The 21,411-nt window shown below is 38.7% G+C and overlaps 2 protein-coding genes across 3 annotated transcripts in view; one reads left to right on the top strand and one right to left on the bottom strand.

Moving 5' to 3' along the window:
* Nucleotides 1–4,755, bottom strand: part of FIG4 (FIG4 phosphoinositide 5-phosphatase) — a 76,503-nt gene extending 71,748 nt beyond the window's left edge. Inside the window, exon 1 of one of the 2 annotated variants that reach the window (XM_068938005.1) lies at nucleotides 4,569–4,755. In XM_068938005.1, coding sequence (XP_068794106.1) covers nucleotides 4,569–4,640 — 72 coding nt within the window. In that variant the 5' untranslated portion in view covers nucleotides 4,641–4,755. The remainder of the gene's footprint in view (nucleotides 1–4,568) is intronic. The other variant, XM_068938006.1, reaches the window with a different exon arrangement.
* Nucleotides 4,756–5,074: 319 nt separating this feature from the next.
* The window catches only part of AK9 (adenylate kinase 9), a 79,323-nt gene continuing 62,986 nt past the window's right edge, over nucleotides 5,075–21,411 (top strand). Inside the window, exons 1-8 of the mRNA XM_009676947.2 lie at nucleotides 5,075–5,085; nucleotides 6,107–6,230; nucleotides 8,765–8,828; nucleotides 11,993–12,045; nucleotides 12,130–12,226; nucleotides 16,173–16,285; nucleotides 18,952–19,125; nucleotides 19,896–20,021. Coding sequence (XP_009675242.2) covers nucleotides 6,114–6,230; nucleotides 8,765–8,828; nucleotides 11,993–12,045; nucleotides 12,130–12,226; nucleotides 16,173–16,285; nucleotides 18,952–19,125; nucleotides 19,896–20,021 — 744 coding nt within the window. The 5' untranslated portion in view covers nucleotides 5,075–5,085; nucleotides 6,107–6,113. The remainder of the gene's footprint in view (nucleotides 5,086–6,106; nucleotides 6,231–8,764; nucleotides 8,829–11,992; nucleotides 12,046–12,129; nucleotides 12,227–16,172; nucleotides 16,286–18,951; nucleotides 19,126–19,895; nucleotides 20,022–21,411) is intronic.

The raw sequence follows: 21,411 nt of genomic DNA, 5'->3' as shown, positions 1-21,411 counted from the left end.
CTTCATTCTTCCACTAAATATACATACACTGATTTGCGATCACGATCCACAATTTGCTTATCATCATCCCATCGTGAAAAGCTGGATCCTGAATCTATAAGACTATCTCCTCCTGTTGATCTACTGTCTACATTGTCACACCCAGGGAAATCCAGGACAAAAGAGAAAAAATGTATACATTTTCCCCCAAAACAACTGAAGGAGATCTTTGAAGGCAAACCTTTCACAGGCACTGCTGTGCTACCACTTGTGAACTTTTTTTAACCCTTCCTGAATAGCACATAGCCTTCAAAACTTGTGTTGTTCTCATCACTGTTATTCCAACAGTGGAATATTCCAACAGTCCTCATACGTGGTCTCAGATCACACGCAACTATATTAAGTTCCTCTATTTTATTGCCCAAGTTTAAGGCAGAGACAGTGCTTTCATGAATTTCACCAAAATCCTGCTCTCTCTCTTCCACCCACTCCTTCCTCTTGCTCAGTAACGTCATCGCTACTCCTGCAATATCACTACAGTGTTCTGTTGAAAGAGGGTCTCTTTTGTTGACATTCTGACCGCAGGCTAACCTCAGCATTAAGTAACCTAACCTCTTTCTTGTTTTTATTAAATAGTTTGTTTTTGTTAAACACGCTTAAATTATTTTTAAAGAGAAATGAAATAAAAAATCCACACTGGGTTCCCTCGGGGAAAAGGCAGAAAAATTTACAGGTAATTATGCTAATCACATTGTTTAACATGCTTCTGGAAGTCATTTGGACACTACGGCAATGACGACTGTAGAAGAACCTCATTAGAATAACATGGCATTAATTAAGCCTCACAATATCCTGCAAGATAGGTAAACCACAACCCTTCAAAAAAAGGTTTTTTCAATGTCACAACACCTAAGGGGAACGAGCATTTCCAGCGATCTGGACTAGGGCTTTCAGGATGGCTCCATTTGGAGGATACATGCAACTTAAATCTTCTCCTGAAGAACAAGACAGGAGGAAAACTTCTTTTGTTTCTTATTATCCATATTGCTGAAATATCTTTACTGCCCTCTGGTGTGCATTTCAACAGTAAAATACATGTATAAAATAAAAGGTTATTGGCATTGATCTGAACACAACTGTTTCAGTTTATTTTCTTGACTACTTATAAACAAGCTCTCAACTTCCCAGGACAAACGGGAGATACAATTCACATCTCCATGGTGTTTATTGACCCAAAACATCAGTTAAAAAGGCCGGTCTCAGCAACTACCTTAAATATAAGTATTAATAGAAAATATAGCATTTTGTTCTCTGTTGCTTCAATTGTCCCTGGAAATTCTGTTCTCCTCACCTCCAGGAGTCTTTCCTGTTTGACTTCTATACGCTACTGTACTCTTACCTCAAAAAAAAAAAAAAAACTCTCTAAGCCATTTCCACTTTTTCACTTTCTCCCCCATTCTGTCTGTTGCTCCTTTAACACCAAGATTTTTAATGGGAATAAACAGTCTAATCAATGTAAACTTCATTATCTTTCTCCAACTGCTGGCAATCTAAGTCATCCCTTTCTTGCCAGTAGGTCTCCACAGACCATCTGAGGAGTGGTCTCATGTCATCCCTTATCTGGTTAACTACTGGTTACAGTAGCTACTATACTGGCATAGTACAGCATATACTGATCCTACTGGGGAACTGGTATAACTACTGGTCCCACACTCCTGCATCGTATCTACAACCACATGGCTTTAGGGCAAATCAGATGACCAAGCTGATCCAAGAGGAAACTATTCATTTTTATTTCTGGGTCACACTTTTGTCATATCACTGACTCATTATCACAGCTGGCAACTGCATGATTGTTAGCTTTTACACAAAAGCGGCTGCATGGGCTGCTACCTCTGGGAGAAGTGGGAACTTCTGTCAGTAGCCCAATGTGACACTGAATCAGCTGTAACAGAAAATCTCCCCCTAAGATTCTCTGTGACCCGATCAAGCCTGGAGTCCCGTTCTGAGCTTCCCTGGACATGAAAGATTAGACATGAAAGACTGGACATTGACATACTGGAGTGAATCCAGCAGAAGGCTGCCAATGGGACTGGGGGCTTGAGACATGACAGGGAGGAGGGACCAAGGGAGCTGGGTTTGTTCAGCCTTGAGAAAGCTTTGGGGGGGATCTTACTGCTATCTGAAGCTATCTAATGAGAAGGTGTAGATAAGACAGAGCCAAACTCTTCTGAGTGAACGGTGGAAGGACAAAACACAGCAGATATAAGTTGAAACATGCAAAATTACAACTCAGTATAAGGAAAAAATATATATAAATTTTTTTAAGATAAGGGTGGTAAATGTGTTATCTAGAAAGACTGCGGATTCTCCACCCTTGGAGATATTCAAAAGTCAACTGGGCATAGCCCCAAGTAATGTGCTCTACCTGGAGCTGCTATGAACAGGGGGCTGGACTAGATGATCTGCAAGGTCCCTTCCAACCTACCTGAGTCTGTGATTTTATTAAGTGTACCAACCCTTTTCAAACCATCCTTCCAAAACCATTCCTACAGCATTTTTAATCTTGAAAAAAGGACTATAATTTGCATTTCAAAACAGAAAGCACCGCAATTTGCAGCAGTGTGGCATACTTTCTTATTTTTCTAAGCAAGAACATACAACCACTTTCAGCCAAAATAATCCATCTACACCACCCACAAGAAATGACTGAGGAAACAGCTTTGAGACACCACTGCTCAGCTGAGACAGTTCAGACAGTCATGTGCTAATCCACAAACCACTGCCTCCAATAGCTGAGCAAAAACGTCTTGCCCCCCCGAGTGGCCAGGACAACTGGAGTTGCCATATACTGAATTTTGAACTCAGCAACCCTGACACTTAGGCAGATACTATGAGACACCACTGAATAAACGTGAAAGATCACTGTCTTTCCTGATCTCCTGAGCTAACATGATTGATTTGAAATACGAGAGAATGTAGCTAACTGACAAAACCCCAATGGACAATATTCTCTCTGTGAATAGCAGGTTGTCTCTCAGCAACTGCTGAGCTGAAAGCTTACAGACAACTAAGCCAGTTATCCGTGCCTGTCACAAGAAGCCAAATCTTGAAAAGTAGCAAGAACCATGAGCCAAGAACAATGAAATTCAGGACCTGAATCAGGAATCATATTCTCCATTCCTTTCTCTAACACAGCAGGAATTTAGCTGAGAATACAACAAAAAATGGTGTTTTCCACCAATGATGAGAAATCCATATTAACATATCCATCAAAATACCTTTAGGCATAGGAAAAAGTAACATTCTGGAAATCAAGAGTAAGTTCAGTTCTTCCACTTACTAGCACCAATAATCCTACGTGCTTCAATCTTTCTCCTCCATTTCATAGGCTGTTTAACGTGGAACGAATCTACTACACATATCTATTTCTGACAGAACTGATACCAGAATTCACATTCTTCTTCATAGCAGGAATAGGCTGCATACCCTTCAGCCTACCTGTAACATTTTGGTATGTTTTCATGAGGTTACACTGAAATCAGCATAGAACTGTCTGTTTTCCCCACAGGCATCATCTGAACTTATTTAGAATTAGAGCTAACTGTTGCGTTTAAAGATAAACCATGGTACCTAACTCTATCCAAAACTATTTTAAGTGAAAATCAACATGGTAGGAAACCACACAAACTGTGCAGAATAATCTGACTGGCAGCTAAGGAATCATAAACACAGTGGTATTACCTCAGTTTGTTTAAACTGAAAACAGGATTCTGACTCACACATGCTGGCAGGTTAATCACATGGCTAATTAGCACTCTTAGCCCTCCAACCCACTTTTCCCACAGCACCGCCACAGCGCAGGTACTGTGAACAGCATATCCCTACAGTTTTCAGACTTTTTTAAAGGAAAACTAAAAAGCCTAAAGAGCTTACTTTCAGAGGATGGAGTGAAAACTCCAGCAGCTGCTTCAGGAGCCATTCAGCTGATGAGAACTATAATCCCTCAGAAAAGGCAGACAGACAGGCGGCAACCCCTTCAGCTACCCTGGTTTAATCCTTAACTAAAAGTCCTAATTCTTTAATTCTGGGTGACTTCAGCTCTCTGGGTCTAAGTCAGTGCGGCACAGGAGCGAGAGCAGAGCCACGAGACAGAACAGGCCGGAAGCGGCACAGGGGTACGAGCAGCACTGCGGGGCCTGGGCCCCCGCGACACAGGCCCTGCTGCCGCTCACGCCGCCTGACACCCCAGGAGTTGTGTATGTTAAAAGCACTTAGGTGGAGCACAGCGTTTGGTTTACGTCCCACAGTAATGACGCAGTGAAGACAAAAATTTTTAATTTTTTTGGGGGGGGGGTGGGGGAGGTGTTCAGTATTTTGGATATTTGACCAAAAAAAAAAAAAAAAAAACAAGAACAGGTTTTCTGACAAGCTGCGGGCAAGCCGAGGCGGCGGCAGCCCGGCCCCGAGAGCCGCGATCCTGCCGCTCCTAACCCCGCGCCCAGCGCGGCAGCCGCAGCCCCGTGCCCGCCGCCCGGGCCCGGCGCGCAGCGGAGCGGAGGGGAGGCGGCGGGGCAGGCGCTACTTACAGCCCGGGTCTCGTACAGCACCAGCTTCTGCACAGAGCTGATCATGGGGGCGGCAGCCGCCGCCACCGGCATGGCGGGCCCCCAGCCCCGGCGGGGGCAGCGCGGCCCCGCAGCGCGGACGCCACCGGCCGCGCACAACCAGGAAGCGCCGGCACCCCACTGCGCAGGCGCACGCCTGGCCACGCGGGCCGGCAGGAGCGCCTGCGCCCGCCGCCCGCCGAAGCAGCGGCGGCCATGCCGTGTGTGGGCGCCGCGCCCGTCGATGGGTGGGTGCCCCGCCTGAGCGCTTCCCCGCACCCTCCCGCCCGCCTCCAGAGTCAGCACTAGGAACAGCTCCGCGGCGGACAGCGGCGCCCATGGCTCCGAGGGGGCGGGGCGAAGGGGAGGGCGGGGCGAAGGGGAAGAGAGGGGCGGGGCCCTTCGGTTGCTAGGGTTACGCGGATACACCAAGCCGCAGCGCGCGGAGGCCGTTGCGCCCTCGCTCTGACCCCCCCCCTCCGCTCAGCGTAAGTGACAGGTAAAAATCAGCCTACGCGTTTCGTGTGAAGGAAAGGGAGAGCTTAGGGTTTTATTTTTTGTTATTTTCTTTTGTTTGTTTTGGTTTGTTTTTTGTTTTTTTGAATGGAGCTATTGCTCCTAACTTGCAGGTGGTTTTACTTTCAAAATATTCTCAAATGTTTAGGGTGATGTTTCAAAAGCAACTTGTTCAGCTTTTCATCCTGAAGTGGAATTTCTTATTTTAAAAAAGACTTGGGGGGAGGGGGTGAGGCAGCAATTTTTTTCAGAGTGAAGTGGCCCTCTAAAGAAAACAGCAATTTTGTGTTTTGCATTGTTTGAATCATGTTGCATCAAGCCCTTCACATTTTTGGATTTTATTTCTACTTATTTTAAAGAGCCATCCAAATTCTGCTCCAGCTTGAATGTTATCTCTGTTCTGCTTTATTGCATAGCTCTGGAGGTGGGCTCTCTTGAAGTCCTGGAAGAGCTGGGATTTGCAAGAGGATCACAGGACAGCTCATGAACCATAATTTAATTCTGCAAACTTTTATTCATATACCTAGCTTTGGATATAGCAAGTAGTGCCATTGACAGTGCTGGGGCTGCAGTGTGTGTGATGCTCACTTGACTATGTTTTTGCAGGGCCGTGGTCTGTTTCTGGGACCAAAGAGAGGTTACAAGGGTGCTGTGATTACGTAAGAAAGAAAAAGGCAATGAAACAAGTAGATGCTGTTTGAAAAAGAGCTACAGCTCTGAGAATCAGGAGGAAGAAAGGAGGAAGTCATCATTAACATGTCAGTAGAGTTGCAGCTGGGGATTGGGGTGATTCTGATATACCATCTTTTTCAGAAGTGACTCCTCCTTAATACTCCTTAGTGTACTCCTTCAGTATCTGCTTTTTCTTCTAACAATCACTTTTCTTACTAAGTAATTCTCCTTGTATCACATCATTACTCAGTTCAATTTTTAAGTATATGTCATTTACACATATGTAAGCTACTATGTATTTTATGACAAGCTTTTGTTTCTCTCAAACTTAGATTAGTTATGGCTTCACAACAGGAAAAACAAGCTCAGCCCTTTGTGGACATCTTTGATGAAGATGAAGCTGAAAAATCCTTTCTGTTGTCCAAGCCTACTTGCTTCATTGTCCTTGGAAAGCCAGTAAGATGTCTGATAGAAGCTTTTTTTTCCCTCAGATATTCTGCTAATAATTTTACTTTTCCTTTCAAAACATTAGTTTAGTAGTACTGCCAAAAAGATAGGACCTACCTTTTTGTCTTTTCCACTTTGCAAATCCTACAAAATATTGTATGGATTCTGATCTCATTTAAAACAGAGGAATTGAAGACATTGCAGTTCTCAGCATCAGTTACTGATTCATTTCAGCGAACGGAGATAATTAGGAGAACTGCATTTGCAGGATCAATAACATGAGGAATTGGGTTTTTTCCCCTATTAAATGAATATTCAGTTATCTTAATGAGCCTACTTTGGTAGAAGAAATTTTGTGAGCAGCCAATTAAAATTAAAAGTGATACTGCTGTAATTAAAAGTCACAGCTTGCTCAAGAAGTTTTCTCTCTTTTCATATTGGCAACAGGACTGCTTTTATGTTACTTATGTTGCTAGTATTTCAATTTTTAAAATACTTGACAAATTAAAGGAGCAAATAGATGTAAAAGAACCTTGAAGTACATGTACTGAGTTACAGACATGCGATGAGGTATTAAATATTGAAATGAACTTTGCAGTTGTATATCATTTAGTTGGGAATAACTGAAATCCATCAAGGTATCCTGATGAGGAGATTTGTACTATGTTATAATTATGATTCAAAGTCTCTCTTTTTCTCAGATAGTGTAGTCTCTTTGGCTTAAGACAAGTTGATGTTTTCTGAGCGTAGACTTCTCAAACTTTTTCTTCTCAAATACAGGATACTCTATGGGTGGTTTTACATTAGTGTCTTAGTGTGCTGAAGGGGGTTCTTCTAAGGTGCAAATTTGCCTTGCACCTCTACTGAGTCATGTGGGCACTCAAATACACCACTGAAAGTGGTTTTCCTCTTGAGCGTTGCAGTTGCCAAAAAAAGTGCCTTCAAAGTGCCCTACTTCCAATGTGAATGCAAGATCCTACAGCAGCTTGCCCTCTGTATATGTGTGATTCTGCCTGGTTCCACAACACAATCTGAAATGACCATACAGAAATATGCTTGCATGACATATCAGGCGGAGATAAGTGGTGTGTGCACCTAGAACTGACAACCAACACAACCTTCAATGCCTGTATACTCGCCAGATCAAGCCCCAGTCCCGCTCTCTTTGCACCACACCAAAAGCTAATGTGGACCCATCCTCTGTGATGTGGTATGCCAGTATGTATAGTCGGGTGAAGGTGCAAGTTATGTAAGGGAGAATAGCCATTGCACTGACAACATATTCCTTCTTCAAAGACTTCTTTCAGCAGGGTGGAAGGCTCTCACTTCCTACTTTTTGCAGTTTTGCATCCTTTCTTACTCCTTGGCCCCCACTGTTAAGCAGTACTTGACTGCAAATTGTTGCATCTGACCAGACTGAGGCTGCTGTTCTGCAAGTGCATGAGATAAAAGCACCACAGTGAGAGAGCATAAGGTGACAGCTGATGAGCAAGTCTTACAGTCAGAATGAGACTTAAAAGCTCCATGGAAAACTACAGTACAGTGGCTTGCCTAGTTTTAAACAAACCTCAGATTTCTAACTTTATGTGAAAAAAGTAGCTTATTTTTAAAGATTAAACTAGCATAAAATACTTACTGAAAGATAATGCAAAGAAATAAGTAAGAAATAGATATCCTCATCTGAAAACATGCCCTCCACTAAATGCTTGATATTAATACTTGATACAAGTTTACAAATTTTAATGAAGGGTTGAAAAAGCACAGTCCTGGCTCAGAAGGCAAGAAATAAAGCATTCCATTTTTATGGTAATGTATTTTATTTATGTAACTGATGTGTAGAGCATCTATCTTATTTTAAGTTATTTCTTTTAAGCTAAAAGCAATGCTCTGGAAACAATTATATCAAAGCAAAACCAAATAAATAAATTTTTGCTACACCTATAAGATTCAAGCTATGACTAGGCTGGACATTTTCTGACGCAGTGTTAACTGGCAGTGTGTGTGTGTGTGGTTTCTTTTTTTTCCAATAGTATTTTTTAATCACTGAATTTATCTAGGGTAAACAGACTGGCATATGTTGATTCCTGAGGATTAATGGCAATTTTTACGTATTTATGGTTTTAGTTGAAGAATGCATCTCATTCAGATACGACTGAACAGGTTTTCATCGTTTTTTGCTTTGAGACTGAAGATAATAAATTTCAGTCCTAAAGAGTATCTCATAGGAAGTTACAAACAAGTCATAGATGAGTTTTAAATGGAGTTACTCAGAAACAAGGTCAGCATAATTAATTTGGAAATACTCCACTGCAAAGGGCAGTAACAGTCTATTGGCAATCCTATGAAGTATATAATAGAGGCTGATGTTAAAAAGAATGTTTGTGTTTCTCCAGAGTATAACTCTGGAGGCCTCTCAGAGGCCCTAATCTGATGGTAGCGTTTAGTTGTTACAATACAAAGAAATAATTTTTAATGTGTAATAATACTCTTTTTTTCCTTCATGATGTTTTGCTTTTAAACAAATGTGTATTTTTCCTTTTAAGGGTTCTGGAAAGAAAACATTAGCTAGAAAACTAGCACAAATATGGAAATGCATTTTCATAGAAGGTAATCATACACTATGTTCATAGCATTGCATTTGCTTCCTATCTTTTACTGTTGAGTATCCTTTCTGTTCCCTGTACTTCAACATGACATGTTGCTGATTCTGTAAAGACTGCTGGGAAGGACCGAATAATAACTTTGCCAGAATGCAGTTGACTCTTCTCTTCACATGGAGCCAACTTACTGAAGTCCAGAGAGCGCAGAGGTTTGCTGATACAGACCATGAATAATAGCAGGATCTTTCCTTTCTGTGTTTGTGCAGTGCCTAACACAATGGGGACATACTCTAGAACTCAGAAGCTTAGCTTTTGTAGCAGTGCTAGTAATAATGGAAGGAATGGGAGCTGGCACATTCAAATTTCTAAACCAAAAATGTTCAATGCCTTATTTTAGGAGATGAAGTTTTAAGTTCTCCTACCATGCATTCACCAGAATGCAAGATGTCATTTCATTTTCTAAGCTCTCCGGCACCATTTCAACAATCCCTCTCATCAAAGGTTTTTGAAGATCCGCAGAATAAAGCCTTTTGCTGACAAGCTTATCTCATTCCCTCTGAACGTGTTTCTAGTTATGTTTTTCATTTTGAGGTCTATATCAGCAAGGAAAAGGGTTCCTATTAAGAAAATAAAGTATCTGGTCAGCAGTGACCAAAAATATTTTGGTTTGTTAAGCAAATAATACCTCTGTTTCCATAGCACTGTAGTTCATAAATCTTGATTCATTCGCTTAAGTTTTATTGGGAAAAAAAAAAAAAGAAAACCTTTCCCCTAGATGTATCCTCTCAGTTTGAAAGCTAGGATAATCTTTTAATTTTCAATAAAAGAACAAAAGACATACAGTAACCTCATACAGTAACCTTAACTATCAAGAAGTTTGTTGAACACCTCTTTGTTTAGGGACAACAAATTATAAATTGTATTTGATGGTATGTATGTATAAAACTGTTCTTATTATGAACTGACCCTTTATGTATCAATTTTAATTATATTTTTTCTATTAAATATGCCATTTTAGCATTTTTTTTATTGTTCTTGTAAGAACCTGCTAGTGGATAGTGTAAAGCTTCATATTTTTGTGAATATATAGACTTATCTGTCAAATGAAGTACTTTATTTGTAAAACTTTGAATTAAAATATGGTGAAGCTCAGTTTTAGTAAAGGACTTTTTGACTTATGTAAGTATAGAATATTTAATTCATGGGATTGTCTAACAAAAAATTAATAGCTAAATTGAAACAAAATTGGAAGGGACGTCAAGAACGTACTTAAGCCAATCCACATTGTACAAATGTATTAAAACCTCACCTGACAAAGTGTATCTAATCTGTTTTTAAAAATCTTGGGCAGTCTATCTCAGTGATAAAGAGCCTTTGCCATTTGAAAATTTTCCTTAATGACTAACATAAACGTTACTTATTGCAATTTTATATCCATTACTCACAGCCTTTTGTCTGGTAGATTCAGAGGCTTATTCTTTTCTTCTTTTGCACACAGTATTTCTTTCAATCTTCTTATGTCTGGCTTAACTACCCACACACATGCACACAGGTACTCCTTCAGCTTTTGCTCATAGGTTAAGTTTTTTCATTTTCCATAGTAGAAAAAGAAGAAAGAAAGAAAGAAAGTCAACATACAGAATTATGGAACATTAAGGTTGGAAGGGACCGGGGTTCATCAATTCCAACCGTCCACTCAAAGCAGAGCCAGCTAGAACAAGTTGTTCAGGGTTGTGTCCAATCGAGTCTAGACTGTCTTCAAGGATGGAGACTCCACCACCTCCCTGGGCAACACGTTCCAGTATTTGACCACCCTCATAATGAAAAAATTGCTTCCTAGTAATCTAACTGGAATTTCTCATGTTCCAACTTGTATCTATTGCCTGTTGTACTATCACTGTAATTCTATGAAGAGAATGGTTCTATCTTCTTTGTACTTCCCATTAAGTAGTTGCAGATAGCAATAAGATATGCCCTGAGGCTGTCTTCGCCAGGTGGAACAAAGCCAGTTCTCTCAGCCTGTCCTAGTATTCTTCTAATCATCTTGGTGCCCTCCACTGGACTCACTCCAATGAATCGATGTTTCCTGTGCTGAATGTGTTATTTATCTCTTAAAAAAAGACAAGTTAGAGAATTATTAAATAGGAAAGGGGTATACATTTTTTTTGATTTTACAAAGCAATTTGTATACGTTTATCCAATGAATATGCCTATACTTGTAAAAAAAAAAAAAAAACAGGGCCAGGGAACATGCATCGCACTATCTGTCAGTTGTCTGTACTGCTAGTTAGTACATTCTCTAGCTCAGTGTTGGCCCATGACAAATAATACCCTCCCAAACACCCATTCAGAGTATGGAGGATAGTGTATGTGCCAGCCATCATTACAAGTAAGCATTTTGGACACAGCCCCTGTGTTTTGGGAAGATTTTAGCTTTTTAGGCATGAGCCACTCCATACCTCCTGGCTTTGGGTCCTTTTCGTGGCCTCTTTTATTTAGTAATATAGATGTAGCCTTAAGGGTCTTGAAAACTTTTGTGAGTATCTGCTTATTTCAATGGCATATACATGTGAAAGACTTGCAGGATCATTCTGATATGACGTCACTGTCATACACAGAGGTGGAAGGTGGACCTTTGAATTTAAGGGGTGTCAAATTTAGTCTTAATTTAATTTTAGATAATTTAGATTATAAAAAGTGTAAGGGTTTTAAAGAGCTTTTGATAAGGCAGATTTTGTTTGTGTCTCAACATTTGTCTTCCCAATGCTTCCTTTTAAATTTTGGGAAGTGTTTGAGCTCAAATATTCATCTCCATATTTCACAGCATTAATGCTAATATGATGTGAATTGCTAATTAACATAATCCTACAAGGCTGCTGTTGTGAATCTACCTGTACTATATATAGGGCTATTTTTTTGGGAGAATATCTACCTGGACATTTCCAGAAGGCACCAAATTGTGGATGGACAAAACATAATAATGGCCGTAAATCTTACGGCTGTTCGTTCAGAAAGAGTTGCTGCTCTGTGCTATTTCATCACAAAATTTTCTTGGAACACGTATACCCACTCGTATGTCTATATATTTATGTGCATGTGTGTACATGTACATCTCTATAAAATATTTTTATGAATTGTTTTAATTTCATTCTGTTTGATATGCCTCTTCAGCTTTGGAAGTAATTCAAGAAAATATTCATGAAGAAACAGAATATGGGCTTAAGGTAAAAGTCTAATCTTCTAGAAAGTTTTGTCACATTCTTGACAAACATACAATATAAAAGACTGTGCTTTGCATTTCACTTTAGTGTCAAGAATTGCTGTTTAGAGGTCAAAGTATTTCTGAAGAACTGGTTACAAAAATGATTCTGAAAAAGATTGAATCACCAGAAGTTGCTCATTTTGGTAAGTACATTTAGAGCCTAGACTTCTGAGGATATGCTCATTAAAATTTAATTTTGTTGCTCTCTGCATCCATTACTGCTCTAATATAATTTATTTTCTATTGGACTGTAACGCCTTTCCTTATGTTCCTCAGGCTGTGGAATATCTGTAAACTGAGAGTGTATTTAGGGATTAATTTGTCAGTAGAGGAGGTCAAAAAGTGTCAAGCCGATCTAATGTTGTGTTAATTTTGAAAGAATGAATTTGCCCAAAACTTAAAGGTTTTCTCTGACTCTCACTTGCCAGTGTTAACTGGTTAGAAATGGTTTGGGATTTCAAATACAGAAATTTGGCCTTGGATACTCCTATGACAAAAAGTTACTGGCAAAAATATTTTAAACATTTAAGATATTGGAAAAGAAGGAAGATGATAGATTATTTAAAATGCAAAGTATTATTTTTTTATTAGCAACTTCATTTATTCCCTTTTCCATTTAGTCACTGAGATTAAGTTAGATGAGAATGATTTTGGTGATGGCAGTAACTCCTCTTTTTGAGAAAAGGTGATGTTAGTTGAGCCTGTTGAGATTAGTGCTACAGTTCTTGCTAGCATCTGAAACTGCTTTCCTGAAGATAAAATAGATATATGATTAAATAGAAAGAAGGTAGAAGAAAATATAGTTTCTTTTTCTAGTGCTGACTTTTACTTGAAATTTCCATTGTTGGACAGAGACTAGCATAGTACCAGATGATGTCAAGTCTCTACTTTGAGAGCTGGCAAACTTGTATGAATATTTGATTATGATGGGTTTTGTTCCTCCTCTGGTGACAGACTCACAACAGTTTTGCAAAAGATGCAGCCTTACCTGGTAAAACTAGACTTCAAAAATAGTAGGTGAAAGACAGAAATGAGGAAGAAGTAAGAAAAGAGTTGATGAGGGAAGCAAAAATTTGAGGGAACACGTAGCAGCAGAAATGCAAATCTCTTACTCCGTGTGATCGGGACGTTAATGAAAGTCAGAAGAGATGATTGTGCCGTCTGAGTTCCATTCTCTGAGTTTGTCAGGTGGTGAATGCCTGAGATGTACATGTTACAGAGGACCACAGAGACTGTAAAGGTGACTATCAAGTTCATATAATTTTGGTTCTTGCAGCCAAGCCATTTTCCATATTATAGATACCCAAAAGTGGCAAGGAATAGAATAACCTACATCCTCAGAATGTTTCCTACCAACGTGAACTCATCTCCAAAACCAATTTTAGTCAAGTATTTTCTAGTTGTTGTCTCTTTTGTCTCTTTCTGTTTAGCAACTGTAATTTAACATAATCCATAGATGGCATATGTAGACTTTCAGTAGAAACTACTCCGCCCATTAGTAATTATTTGTTCGTTCAAGATTTTACATACAGTTATATGAGAGGCTGAGTTTTTGACTTTTAACTTTTTGACTTTTGTTTTTGACATTTTAAAATACGTATTTCTAAACAGTACACACATTAAGGAGTTTTTCAGTTCAATTATTTTCTTTTGACATAGGAATTAAATGCATGGTGTGTTGGAGGCTGATGTGTCAGAGGTATTTAGAAGTGCTAGAACAAACAATAACATTTAAAAATTATAGGTCAATAAACCTAAATAATTTGTTTCTATGAGGTCTTGAGGAGGTCAAGTAGGAAGGTGCCGAGCCGCTTGTCAAGTTAAGCAGTGTTTCATTCTAAAATAACATAGGTACTGAAGGACTGGAAAATAACAAGCATATCTGTATTTTAAGATGTTGTAGGTAAGAAATTGCAGAATAATAAACTCTTTGTAGCTGATATAGTTGCTAAAAATAAACTTTAAATAGAACAACAAAATAGATGGTCGTATCATGTTACTCTAGATAGTATTTGTGAAGGAAAATTCTATATCGCTGCCACAGAGGAAAACTGCTCAAATAGCATGGTTTAAATAAATCAGGATCAAAGTTGTTTATTGATTCATTAAGGACAAGTCATTCACTGGCAATCAGTGAACCATACATACAAGATCAGCATCAGCAACACAACAGATAAACCAGAATACTAGGCACTTGCCAAATATTAATAAACACCTACAAATTTCTAAACCTAAACTCAAAGAGTTCTAATTATACACAATCAAACTCTCCCGTGGTTATGCACACCCTACCCCACCCTCAAAGACTGAGCAAGTTGCAAGCACACAGTCCGTCTTCTGGGAGTGCATCTTTCCCTATTTAAACACACCGTCCGTTGGAGGTGTGGGCGCTCCAGCTTTGATTATCTGTGCCACTTCTTACAATCCGCTAATCCACAGTGGTGAGAAAGCCCCCCATGAGTTCCCGTACAAACACACACTCCGGGTGGAGGTTACTACTGGTTAAACCCTATTCTGTCAGTCCAGTATTTGAAGTGCTGGTTACTCATGGCATTGGGCAGGGAGGCTGCTGTGTCAGGCCTAGACAGAAATTGCAATGCTGACAATGTAAAACCTGATTTGGCTGCTGCTCTGTTACCGTCTTCTCACTGTGAGGTCTCTCCAGTTACAAATTTTCATGCTTCTTTAATATTGCTTTTTAAGACAACACCTTTTCTCAAAAGTCCCTTGGTAATCTCCTGCTTACTGTTTGATCTTGTTGATGGTTGTCTTAAGCCAAATTTATCATTGTTCATTTCCCCACAGCATTATCAGTTTGGGGGCAAAAACCCTCTCAGAATAGACAGTTTGGGGTAATCTGTTCCCACACACTGTTCACGCTCACAGTCTTCTCATATCAGCTGTTGTTATCCAGGCCGTGTTGCCAAGCGGAGGCCATGCAGCCAAGCGGAGGCCGTGCAGGCTCCCCACGCTTCACTATCAGTTAAAATTCTAAAAATGTGTCAACAATTTAGAATCAGGATTTTCATTCCATAGAGGAATGACTAAACATTATGGTCTCTCTTGGTTATGCGGTTTCACAATTTTTGCGTCTTCTCTGGATAGTGGCTCCCCACAGAGGGAGGAGTCTTCAGTTCTAATATCTATTGCAAAGGCTGCTTATGTGTTTATGCTGCAGAGGCTTGCATCCAAGTGTTACCACATAAAATTATAAGCATTTGGAGCAGGCACGATTTCTCTAAGGGTTTATTCTCATTATTAGACCAAAAAATTCAACCTGAGTAGCCTCCTTGCTATACAGTCATTCTTACTGCATGCAGTTATTGGTCATTGCAGCATTCATCTAGGAACTTGAAGCCAGGGTTCAAATATCCTTGGGGATGAGCGCTCTAATCACTCTAATACTAGGAATAAGATGTTATTACCACATGTCATGTATAGCTGGTATTTGTCTGCCAAGACGACTGAGGATTGTGAATCCTGAGTAAGTGGGTGCTTGCCAAGTTAGGTGCCTCATTATGCATGCTCTGTGCTTACTGTCGCCTTTTGAGAGGGCTTAACATGCAGGAACATTGCATGTCCAGTGGAAGAGTTCAGGCTCTTTTTATGGCCCACAGAAGTGAAGGTCTTTAAATGCTATATAAAAAACTTAGACTCCTAGTTTAAATGTTTTGTATCACAGTATGGCTGCTTTTTTGCAATGCCTTTCACAATGCCTTTATAGTGGCAAAAATAGTCATTAAAAGCTTATTACTTTTAGTCGCTGTAATGCCCCAGGTAGGCACATGAAGCAAGTGGTCTGAATATGAACTTTAACGTCCTCATAGTTCTTAAATTTATGTGTTTCTTAACTGAGTTATCAGACTTTGAGAGTTCTATACTAAGCTGAAAACAAAGCACCTTTATGTTTGTATTTCATCTGGAGTAGGTATGGATGTACAATTTTTTTCATATTGTGTGTGTTGTGTAAGAAGTAAGTGGTTTAAAATTGTACCACTACGTAGATGTATTACTTAAAGATGAATATAGATGGTTAGTATGTTTGGCATAACCTTCTAAAAGATATATTTAACAAATTGTATTTGGCAGGTTATGTTCTCAGTGGATTTCCTTCTCTCTCAGAGGAATACATGACAGTTTCACAGCAAATAGAGAAAATAAAAAATCTAAAATTAAAACCAGATTTCCTGATTAATATTAAGGTAATGTCACCTTTAATAACTTGCTAGTCATTTTCCTAATTATTAGTAGACTCATGTGCTGCATAAGTCAAAAGGCAATATTTTCCTCTGTACATTTGACTGTAGTATTTATTGAGGAATAGTAATTTTTTTCTTTTTTAGAGTGGAATGGAGTTACACTAGTTTATTCTGTTATGAGCACCAATCATGTAAAGTAGTGAGCATTTCCTATAACTTCAGTAGGAGTTAGAATCTCTGGACCTCTCTTAGACTGAATTTCTAAAACCGATTAGAAGGGACAGGTTTTCATGAAAATAAAATTTTGAATAACATGATCACCATGCCATTTTGAATTCATGTAAAGCTGCCATTCATTTCTATTTATACAATTTCAGGAAAAACAAAAATCACATATGTGAGTTAGAAAATAAATTGTTTTGTATTTTACTCACTAAGTGTAAAACTATTTCTTGCAGGGTCATTATTTGTTCATCAGGTTTACCAATCTCACTTTCATCATGAGCAATAATGTGAGGCACCAATCAGATACTTTCCAAAATTGACTGTGATAGACACATACATTATTGTTTGTGTAGGTTTAAGAGGACTTGCTCAGTGTATTTTAAAAGAATGAGAAAATATATTAGACTTCCTGGCTGCGTCTATATTAGTAAATAAAACAAGGCAAGGGCCACTCTTTGGACCTGAGGCCAGTTGGTTTTGCACAACGCGGCTAAACTCTTGTTAGTCAAAATAGAGTGGCCACATCCAAATGGCCCACTAGGAAAGGCCTTAGGCCTGTGCTACCCTCCAAACTATGCCCAGCTATTCACTAGGGAGAATATTAGCTCAACCAGACCAAAAATTTACCAGACTGCATGCAGACAAGGTAATAGTATGTATAATCATGAACCAGTGTTCAGGCCTTTGTTGTAGCCATGTTTCATTTATTAGCAAGTAGATTCTTTCCCTCTCTGGCTCTGAACATGCAGAACGGACTGCCAAGTCAACTCTAAATTTCATAATGAGACTCTGGAGTTGCGCTCCATTCTCATTAAGATTTTGATTCTAGTTGTCACATGTATGTGATTTGTCAGATGCCTTAGTGGATGGGCTGAGTACTATCACTTTGCTAGACTGAAGTATTTGTTTTAGTGACAATGATGTTCTGTACATTCCATACATTTAAGACTCATTTAAACATGTACAATGCAAAGGTGTAAATGCCTATTTCAAACAATTGCTTTTCTGTGCACATGGAAAGATGTTAAAACATCAGAAAAACACATTTTTCTACTGCTTTCTAGGTTGTTTTGAAATTTTTCACATACAGAAAACTGATCTTTATTTTAATACCAGATAATGAGACATCTCAATTCTTGAGAATACATTTTGCAAAGTTTCATGCACAGCCATACAAATGGAAGAGTGATATTATCTGTACTGGAAAGAAAAGTTTCATGCGGTTAGATCATCTTCTCCTCCTGGAAGATGGCTGAGGTTGAATGCTTATTAGAAATCCTTGCCCCAAGGTCAAAAAAAAGATTTTGTCTTTGATTTCAGTGGGTTAAAGATGTCTTTGTAGATATGTCAGGACCATAATTATTTTTATTAGATCAACAAGAAAGGAAGAAATGACACTCTAGATAGTTCTGGGAGTGATGAAATAATACCAGTATTAACAGATTGATTTAGGGAAATCTGTCTCTCCAAGAAAAATGATAAAAGATACACCTTTGGAAAAAAATACCTAATCAAATTTCTCATTACCTATTTCAAAATGTGCTGTGTCATATAGAAGTAATGTCAGCTCTATGACTCATTCTTACAGGAGAAATGCAGAAACATCCCGAAGTATAGTAATACTTTAAGGCATACCTCAGGTAGTGAGTATAACATGCCCGTTGCTAGCAATGTGATCTCAAAAGCTCTGTTTTTCTCTGTAGAAAACGGTTTTCCCCTTCTGTCACAGTCTGAATTTAACAACTACAATGTTCTCATTTTATCTTAGGTTTCTCACGTTATGTCTGGAGGGTAGGTGTTAGGGATTGAGAAGGGGAGAATGATTTTCGTCGTTTGCTGTGCCTTCCCCTCAAATTCCATAATGGAATTTTAAAATATCCATGTTAAGACCATATTCAAATTTATCTATGTTTAATGTTAAACTGAACTTGTGTCTGCATGTTTTTCTATAGAAAGACCTCCAAACTGCTGAACCCCTTCAACTTCTGAGTCAGTGGTACTATGCTATTGGGTGATAGTACAGATCTGAGAGGTCCAAGGCACCTAGTAAAATGAATAGCTTGCTCAAGACTAAACCACTTTGGAATGGATTGCAAGAGCAATCACAAACCTATCTGCAAACGACTTTTATCTATCAGCTATACGTGCATATAACTAGCATGGCAAAATATGCTCAAGTAATGGCTATACTCCTGATATGGAATATAAAATGCTGATGGGGAAAAAACTATGCAAGTGATTAAGTCTTTCTTTAATATTTCATTTTTGCACTGAGTAACTTTGCTGCTGCTGAAAGTTTTGTATTTATCTAGAAAGTTATTCGAGAAGTCATGAATCCAAATATTTGTCAAATAGACCTCCATATTTTGCAGTTTAAGGAAGAAATTAATATTATTATAGCATTATAATAAACATGTGATTTCCTTTTAATCATTTCTTGCTAGTGTTCAGACTATGACTTATGCCAAAGAGTATCTGGACAAAGACAGCGCCCTGATTCAGGACAGATATATCAGAGGAACCAGTGGGATCCTAATGTGATTGAAAAGCACAAGAAAATGAAAGATCAGCGTGAAGAGGAGAATGAGGAAGAAGAGGAAGAGCAGGAAGAAGAAGTGGTAACTACTGCTAATTTCTGAAGAGTGCAAATTACTAGAATGTGCTCTAGACAAAACAGAACAAATTCTGATATTCTAAAATATCACCATGCTATGTTATGAATTAATTTTGCTCAACTCTAATCTTAATTCATTTTCTGTTCCACTTCAAGAGATTTGGGGTAATGTTTGAACAGTGTTTTTAAATGGCAGCAGGTGGTGCTTATTGTATAGTTTAGCCTGGAATCATACTCTAACTTAGAAGACATTCAGCTGTTACGGTAAGTTGAAAGAGTGTATCAGGAAAATTGTGACTCTGTATTATCTTGTTCCTCTGTTCTTCTGTAAGCATCTGTCATTAGTCAAGTTTGGGGACAGGATACTAAGCTGTAGGGACCTTTGGGCTGAACAAATATAAGAATTCTTAATTTCATTTATTGTAATGTTTTGCTGATATTTGTGGGATGTTAGCTTGTTTTGGTGTTAGACTACTACAAATAGATTATAGGGTTTTTAATGAAGGTTTTAACTTTGCATTCAGGTTGAGTTACACTGGTTTATAAAGCTGGCCAAAGACTTATCAGTGCAAGTTTCAGTCACATTCCTCTCAATTCCTGGCAAGTGCACTTTATCAGGACTAGGATCACTTTCAGCAATCAGCGGGCTAATACTCATTGCAGTTTTTTGGCTGGAAAGCTACTTTATCTATCTACTTTTGAGAACAGACAAAATTTAGTTTAGTACATTCTTTTATTTCCATATCTTGAAATATTTAAATTTTCCTTCTTCAGATTGCAAAAAGTCCACTTGCAATGTCAAGAATTTTGCCTCAGTTAGTTCAGAGACCTGAAGATATTCGTGAAAAAGCGGAGGAAAGAGTTGGGATATACAAGGACATAATGCTCCATCCTTTAGAAGTAAGAAAAAGCAAAATACTATAATGCTGCATAACCAAAGATTGTTTAAAATATCTATGCTTTTTTGAGTTTGAGATTTATTTTAGGGAGATGTCCACATGTCATGGTCCAACATACCTGCAGGTTCTGAAATTTGTATTGAAATCAATGGCATAACATTATCATTTGTGGGTGTTGTTGCTAGTCTGGTGTGAAGAAAAAGTAATCCATTTTGAGTTTTAAAATAGAAATACACTAGTAAATTTTCCTAAATCTAGGAATTGAAGTATTTGAAGCACATCATGACTATTACCAGAGTCCATTTTAGCATGCTTTATCTTCTGTTTCATTTCTGCAGCTTTCTACTTGATTCTTCTCTATTTTTCTCTGTAGGCCTCGGTCCTGAATTTTTGCTCTCTGTCCATGCTCTGTTTTTTTCATAACCACTTGCACTGGGCTTATAGGATGGTCTAGGGCGCTTTGCATTTCTTTCCTTCTCCATTGTTGAGGGATGACTGCTGACATGCTATGTCACCAGACATCTCCAAGGAAAGACAGAACAACTTGCCTATAGTGGCAAGCGTGGACTGGTTGCCTACACTCAGCTGCCCAAAGAACAGAGAATTTTACAATTTTTTTTTTACAATTTTACTTGTTTTCCAGTGTTTTACATGTTGTAGTTTCAAGAAAAGTGGTCACAAAACACAGAAAGTAACAATTATTTGAAGAAATGCCTCACTGGATTAGCTTTTCAGTTACCATTTTAAATACAGATGTCATAAGCCTCCATTTAACTGTATAATAAATATAATAACTTGCTATGGAGACCACAGATACAAGAATATTTAGACACTCACAGAGGGGAGGTATAACCCTTTGAAATCACAGGGAGTAAAGCATGGATTTTGGAATCAGAATGGCTGACTAGTTTCAGTGTTGTTTTGATCAGTGTTGGTGCTTTCAGGAAACATGTCTTTGGCAAACAAGCAATCAAAGATTATTCTGGTCACCCTTCAGTCGAGCTAAATGAGAAAGTAGCTGTGTTTACCTTTGTTTAGCAGTAGTTGAAATAGTGGGGGAGGCATTTTCAAACAGTGGTCTAAGGGAGATCCGATCAGAAGATGAGTTATAGAAGCCAAGAGGTTTCCCCTGAAGTGATTTAAAACAGGCATTAAGATATTCTTGGTTGGGGGTCAAGCACCAAAGGCAAAAGAGGAAATGAGAGCAGTACCCTGGCCCTGGTAGAAACAGAGAGAAAGAGAAAAATGGTTGACTTATTTTGAGAAGAAGCATGATGAAAAAGCATGCTTGAAATTATGAGCAGTGACATAGTTTCTTCCTTTCCCTATTGTGTTCAGGAAAGTTGTATTAACTATATAAATTTACTAAAAGAAAGAGAGTACAAAGCGAT

Source organism: Struthio camelus, chromosome 3 (genome assembly GCF_040807025.1).
Source record: "Struthio camelus isolate bStrCam1 chromosome 3, bStrCam1.hap1, whole genome shotgun sequence".
NCBI classification, from domain to species: domain Eukaryota; kingdom Metazoa; phylum Chordata; class Aves; order Struthioniformes; family Struthionidae; genus Struthio; species Struthio camelus.
The sequence above is the reverse complement of the archived record's forward strand: the minus strand, read 5'-3'. Positions and strand labels throughout refer to the sequence as shown.